This window comes from Tachyglossus aculeatus, chromosome 11, assembly GCF_015852505.1.
Source record: "Tachyglossus aculeatus isolate mTacAcu1 chromosome 11, mTacAcu1.pri, whole genome shotgun sequence".
NCBI classification, from domain to species: domain Eukaryota; kingdom Metazoa; phylum Chordata; class Mammalia; order Monotremata; family Tachyglossidae; genus Tachyglossus; species Tachyglossus aculeatus.
In genome coordinates this window covers 16,979,323-16,986,133 of record NC_052076.1, presented here as the reverse complement: position 1 = coordinate 16,986,133, position 6,811 = coordinate 16,979,323, and the positions used below count along the sequence as shown (strand labels likewise).

The window sequence follows — 6,811 nt, the reverse complement described above, 5'->3', positions numbered from 1 at the left end:
ATGAAATACTGAAGAGAAGGAGAGAGATCTGGACTGAAGTAGTAGATTTGGGAGTCATCCTCATAGACACGATTATTTAAGCTGTTCTTCAAGGGAGTGGAGTAAATGGAGAACAGAAGGAAACCCAGATTTGAGCTTCGAGGGACCCCCGCAGTTTTCCAGACTGATCCCATCACTGTCTGCCAGACAACATTTTTTAGTTCTTTTTGACATCAAACTACCATTTCTTCCTGCAACCTCAAAAACATTCAATCACCAACTGCTCTAATTCCACAGCCAAGGTTGCAGAAGCAATCCCATGCAATATAAAGGCTCATTTTTGTAGGATCAAAGCTGACACTCTGCACAATAGATTCTTACCTAACGTTCAGAAATGTGAAGCACGGATCCAGTCTATGCTATTTCCCACTGTTGACTAAAATTGGGTTCATCCCCTAAGGACTGCCTGGCAGAAACTCTGGCCTCCTCTTCTACCAACAGTCTTCCACCCCGCAGAACCGATCATTCATTCCGATGATACCCAGAAGTGGGACCTTCCCGCTGAAGAAACTGGGCCTCTACATTACTCAGAATATGTTACTTGAGTCCAAAGGTCAAATGATCATGTATTAGATTCACAGTTCCAGAAGAGGGAGGGAAGAATCTGGCTCAAGGGAAGTGATATTCCTGCAGGAACCAGGAAAAGAACCACAAAAAGCAGCATGGCCTAGAGGCAAGAGCACCGTCTTCTAGACTGTAAGCCCTCTGTTGGGTAGGGACCGTCTCTATCTGCTGCCAACGTATACTTCCCAAGCGCTTAGTACAGTGCTCTGCACACAGTAAGCGCTCAATAAATGTGATTGAATGAATTGGGAGTCAGAGGACGTGGGTTGTAACCTACCACTTCTCCGCTGTTTGACCTTGGGCAAGTCACTTAACTTTTCTGCACCTCAGTTTCTTCATCAGTAAAATGGGGATTAAGACTGTGAGCCCTATGTGGGACAGGTACTGTGTCCAACCAGATTACCTTGTGACTACCCCAGTGTTTAGAACAGAGCTTTGCACATCCTAAGTGCTTAACAAATACCATAAATATTTGTATCCACCCCAGTGTTCAGAACAGAGCTTTGCACATAGTAAGTGTTTAACAAACACCATAATTATTATTATTATCACAAGAATATGATTGGGAAAACAAGTGCTGATTGGATGTCTATATGTGCCCTGGGGACATACAATAACCCTCATTAAGAAGCACAGGTCATTTCATTCATTATTGTCCATTAGCTTACAAACAATCACAAGGATGTGCTCTCCACTTCTCCCTAAGGCAGCCCCCAGGGGAGTATATAAGATGGGCAGTGGAGCAGAGAAGCCAAACCTCAGAAACTTCTCCTTGCCCTTGAACGATCATCACAACCCATCACACCATGGCCTGCAACTGCTGCTCCACAAGTTTCTGTGGCTTCCCAAGATTCTCCCTGTGTGGCTGCTGCCAGCCTTGCTGCCGCCCAGCTTGCTGTGTGTCTACCTGCTGCGGGCCCTGTTGTCCCCCACCGTGCTGTGGGTCCAGCTGCTGCCAGCCCTGCTGTCCCCAACCATGCTGCGTGTCTAGCTGCTGCAGGCCTTGCTGCCCACCAACCTGCTGTGTGCCCAGCTGCTGCCAGCCTTGCTGCCGCCCGACTTGCTGCCAAACCACGTGCTGCTGGACGACTTGTTGCCGCCCAACTTGCTGTGTGTCCCCTTGCTGCCAGCCTTGCTGCCGTCCTACTTGCGGCCCATCGTGTTGTTACTGAGCGTCCTACCTGGCAACCAGCGTCTTCCGATCCAGGACACCCTTGGGGTTTTCTGGAATAGAGGGGAGTCATCCAGGAGCTCCCTGCTGCTGCCCTACACACCCCCAGAGGTCCATGAGGAATCATCAGCCCCAGAACTGGAATGAGCTTCATGCTAAACTCTGTCCCTCATTCACAGTCTGCCACACAAGGTCCTCAACCACCTCTTCATCTTACCTGATATCTCCAAGGAAGAAAGATGATGCAGGAGAGCTTTATCTGCTCTTTTTGCTTCTCCTTAAGGAATCACCCAACCAGGTTCCAGCAAACCAAATCCCCTAAGCCTGCAATACCTTTGTTCCTTCCTTTCCCTTGCTCTCACTGTTTTGCGCTTTACTACCTGGTTCCCCCCTAATAAAGTTTCCCATCCATGGGATAAAAAAGAGCCTAACATCTCTAATAACTGTTTCTTGAGTGTTTACCTTCACTCCCTTGCCTAGTGCTTGGGCTCCATCATATCTTTCTTATGATACTTGTTAAGTGCTTTCTATGTGCCAAGCACTGTTCTATGTGCTGGGGTAGATAAAAGTTCATCAGGTTGGACACAGTCCCTGTCCCACACTGGGCTCACAATCTTGATCCCCATTTTCCAGATGAGGTAATTCGGGCCCAGAGAAGTGAAGTGACTTTCCCAAGGTCACACAATCGACTAGTGGTGGAACCAGGATTAGAACCCATGACCGATGACTTTCAGGCCCGTGCTCTATCCACTACACCATGCTGCTTCTCTAGACCAGCTAGACCAGAGCACAACTGTTAAAACTAACTCCTCTGATTGGACACATCCTGGAAGAAAGGGTTAGAGTGCAAGCCTGGGTGTCAGAAGGACATAATAGTAATAATGGCATTTATTAAGCGCTTACTATGTGCACAGCACTGTTCTAAGCGTTGGGGAGGTTACGAGGTGATCAGGTTGTCCCATGGGGGGCTCACAGTCTTCATCCCCATTTTACAGATGAGGCAAATGAGGCCCAGAGAAGTTAAGTGACTTGCCCAAAGTCACACAGCTGACAATTGGCGGAGCTGGGATTTGAACCCATGACCTCTGACTCCAAAGCCCGGGCTCTTTCCACTGAGCCATGCTGCTTCTCTTACCAGCAGCATTAGACATGGGTTCTAATGCCAGCTCCTCCACTTGTCTGTTGGGTGAACTTGGGCGAGTCACTTCAATTCTCTGTGCCTCAGTTACCTCATCTATAAAATGCGTATTGAGACTGGGAGCCCCACGTGGGACAGGGACTGTGTCCAACCAATTTGCTTTTATCTTCCCCAGTGCTTAATACAGAGCCTGGCAATTATTATTATTATTATTACATGGCCTCAACTTTGCAATGGGCTCCCAGATAGCTGCAGGTAATGCACATCAGAACTCCCAAGAAAATTTCCTGCCACCATCCTGAGACTGAATGTATTTTCATACCCTGAAGGCATGGAGTGGCCTTGGGAGTTTTCCCTGCTAACCAGCAACCCCACAGTTAAAGCAGTTATCTGAAGGAGGAATCAAAAAAGGCTGGGCTTCCTCCCCGAGTCTGGAATGTGGTTTTCCCTGGATTTAGAAATTTGGACATAGGTGGAATGAACACCCCTCTTTAAAAATAAATATGAAATGATTTACACTGTGTACAGAAAATATGTAAGGTGGAATATGATGTCTACCTCAGCAAGGATTGATTAAACAAAGTCAGCAGCATCTCACTAGGGACTTCTGAATGAAAATCCAAATTTAACTGAGGAATGGGCTTAACCTGGTGCCTCGTCTTAACTTAACCTGGGTTGCCCCTAAAGTTAGCGAGAACTTCTTATCGAATCTTCTTCAAGAATGGGTCCTGTGTCCACAGATGTTGTGGTGCATCCTTCAGTGTCGGGAAGGGAAGTTTCAGAAAGAGGCAGAGGTCAAGAGAAGAATGCAAATGGACATCTGGAGGTGAGGAACAGGTTATGACAGTCCTCACCCTGGTCCAGTAGAAAGAGAATTAGGTTCTTGTGCTGAGCAAAGACTGCAGGTGCACTGCACAATGCCTCCTTTCTTTCTCATTGCACGTCTACCCTAAAGGGTAAAGTGTTTAGTACAGTGCTCTGCACACAATAAGGGCTTAATAAATACAATTAAATGAATAAAGGGAATATGAGTGACAGGGGCAAGCGTGAGTAGTGATGCACAAAGCACTAGCACAATAATCCATTCCTCTATGCAGATTCTTAGTCCTGAAGCCTCTGTATAGTGCTTATCGTCTATCCTGCCAACAGATGATTCCATCATTTATCCATCCATTCCATCCATCATAATTCCATCTATTTATTTTATTTTGTTAGTATGTTTGGTTTTGTTCTCTGTCTCCCCCTTTTAGACTGTGAGCCCAATGTTGGGTAGGGACTGTCTCTATATGTTGCCAATTTGTACTTTCCAAGCGCTTAGTACAGTGCTCTGCACATAGTAAGCGCTCAATAAATACGATTGATGATGATGATGATGATCATTATCATCTTCCACATGGATCAAGAATACAGTCTCAGGCTGATTAAATGAATAAAGGGAATATGAGTGACAGGGGCAAGCGTGAGTAGTGATGCACATAGCACTAGCGCGATAATCCATTCCTCTGTGTAGATTCAAAGTCTTGAAGCCTCTGTATTTTGCTTATCGTCTATGCTGTCAACAGATGATTCCATCATTATCATCTTCCACATGGATTAAGAATACATTCTCAGGCTGAACTTTCCACCACTTTTTTTTTTAAATGGCATTTGTTAAGCACTTACTAAGAGCCAGGCACTGATCTAAACATGGGTAGAAACAAAGTAATCAGGTTGGACACTGCTCATGTCCCACCTGGGGTTCACAGTCTTAATCTCCATTTTACAGATGAGAACTGAGACATACAGACGTTGAGTTGCCCAAAGTCACACAGCAGACAAGTGGCAGAGCAGGGATTAGAACCCAGGTCCTTCTGACTCTCAGGCCTGTGCTCTATTCGCTAAGCAACACTGCTGCTCCCTTCCTTTGGAGGAATTTTCTCCTGGATGCCTTTAATTCCACATGGGCTGTGAGCCCGTTATTGGGTAGGGACCGTCTCTACATGTTGCTGACTTGTACTTCCCAAGTGCTTAGTACAGTGCTCTGCACACAGTAAGTGCTCAATAAATATGATTGAATGAATGAATATGTCCAAATCAACTGCCCTTTTGCTCCATACTTATAATCATGGCTGACCAACTGCCAAACTGTCTCGTATCAGTAGAGCCGAAGCAGGTGTAATGGACATTCACTGCACAGTTTTCTAGCAGGATCCTCCTCATAGTTTGACACTGCTCACTCGGCCACCTCCTTCCTCATGATTCTTTCATGACTACTCACTAACCACCATTCAGAGTCCCTTTCCTGCTTTCCCCCAACCAGCAATTTTTCCTTCAGGAAGGTGTTTGATCTTGAATACTGCCTAGTCATGGGGACCTTTACCCCATGTGACCCAGTCACATGTCTGGCTCCTAGAGGGACCCAAGGAATGGAGGGATAGAGTACTTTGTTGGATCCCAAGGTCACTGGACTGATCCACAGTTGGTAGAGATGGGAAAATGGCTGGAATGAGGAAGAGTTCCACAAGAGAGGGGAAATGTCACAATTTGCCTTGGAAACAAGGTGTTGATTGGCTACCCAGAAAGCCCACAAGGAAAAAATATTCTCCTTCCTACAGGCCTGAGATCGCTTCCTTATCAGAACCTTAATTGCTAAACTACTCATTGTTTTTCATTTGGCCCAATCATGGCAGGGAAGATATCCTGCATGTTGGATCATCAGTCTCTGCTCCTCCATCCTCCAGCAGTCAGGGTATATAAGGGGCACAGGGCACAAGGAGCCATTCAAACACAGGAATCTCCTCCTCCTCTGAGACAGCACCAGACCCTGAACCAACCGACACCATGGTCAACTCCTGCTGTGGATCCGTCTGCTCTGACCTGAGCTGCGGAAGGGGCTGCTGCCAAGAGACCTGCTGTGAGCCCAGCTGCTGCAGCAGCCCTTGCTGTCCCCCGACATGCTGCCAAACCACTTGCTGCAGAACCACCTGCTGCCGCCCAACGTGCGGTGTGACCAGCTGCTGCCGCCCAACCTGCTGTAGACCCACTTGCTGTCAGTCGTTCTGCTGCCAGCCCACTTGCTGCCGTCCAGTCTGCAACGTTTCCAGCTGCTGCAGGCCCTGCTGCCCCCAACCTTGCTGTGTGTCCACCTGCTGCAGGCCCTGCTGCCCCCAACCTTGCTGTGTGTCCAGCTGCTGCAGGCCCTGCTGCCCCCGTCCCTGCTGTGAGACTAGCTGCTGCCGGCCAACTTGCTGCCGTCCAGTCTGCAACGTTTCCAGCTGCTGCAGGCCCTGCTGCCCCCAACCTTGCTGTGTGTCCACCTGCTGCAGGCCCTGCTGCCCCCAACCTTGCTGCGTGTCCAGCTGCTGCAGGCCCTGCTGCCCCAGTCCCTGCTGTGTGACTAGCTGCTGCCAGCCTTGCTGCCGCCCCACTTGCTGCCAAACCACTTGCTGCCGGACGACTTGTTGCCGCCCAACCTGCTGTGTGCCCACCTGCTGCCAGCCTTGCTGCCGCCCAGCTTGCTGCCAAACCACTTGCTGCAGAACCACCTGCTGCCGCCCTACTTGTGGGACAGCATCTTGTTGCTGAACCATATCCTCTCCTGCCAGCTGCTTGCTACCAATGACCATCCATATTGATGCCTACTTTCTTTGAATCACATGAACCATCTGGGAGTGGAAGTGTGCTCCTGTCTGCAAAGCATCTGACAACAACCTGGGACCCACATTCCTCACCACCACGGAACAAGACCCAGCATCCCAGTCAATGGCCATTCACCTCAACAAGTGTGTGCACTTGTTTCCAAACAATTACCAGCCAAAAGACCGAACGAAGACTCAGTCACCTTGTCCTCTCACCTGGCGTGTTGTCAAAGTGTCCATCTGAGGACTGACAAGGAGTTTGCCTCCGTGACCTGTCTGGCT

At 48.5% G+C, this 6,811-nt stretch overlaps 1 protein-coding gene across 2 annotated transcripts; it reads left to right on the top strand.

Annotated features, from left to right (window-relative positions):
* The first annotated feature begins 5,732 nt into the window (after positions 1-5,732).
* On the top strand, positions 5,733-6,476 carry LOC119934091 (keratin-associated protein 4-3-like). Of its 2 annotated transcripts, XM_038753481.1 has the most exons (2): positions 5,733-6,373; positions 6,431-6,476. In XM_038753481.1, exons 1-2 carry the CDS (start codon positions 5,733-5,735, stop codon positions 6,474-6,476), a joined length of 687 nt encoding a protein of 228 aa, XP_038609409.1. The 2 variants fall into 2 exon arrangements, with proteins under 2 accessions (XP_038609409.1, XP_038609408.1); XM_038753480.1 differs by having other exon boundaries at positions 5,733-6,476.
* The last annotated feature ends 335 nt before the right edge of the window (positions 6,477-6,811 follow it).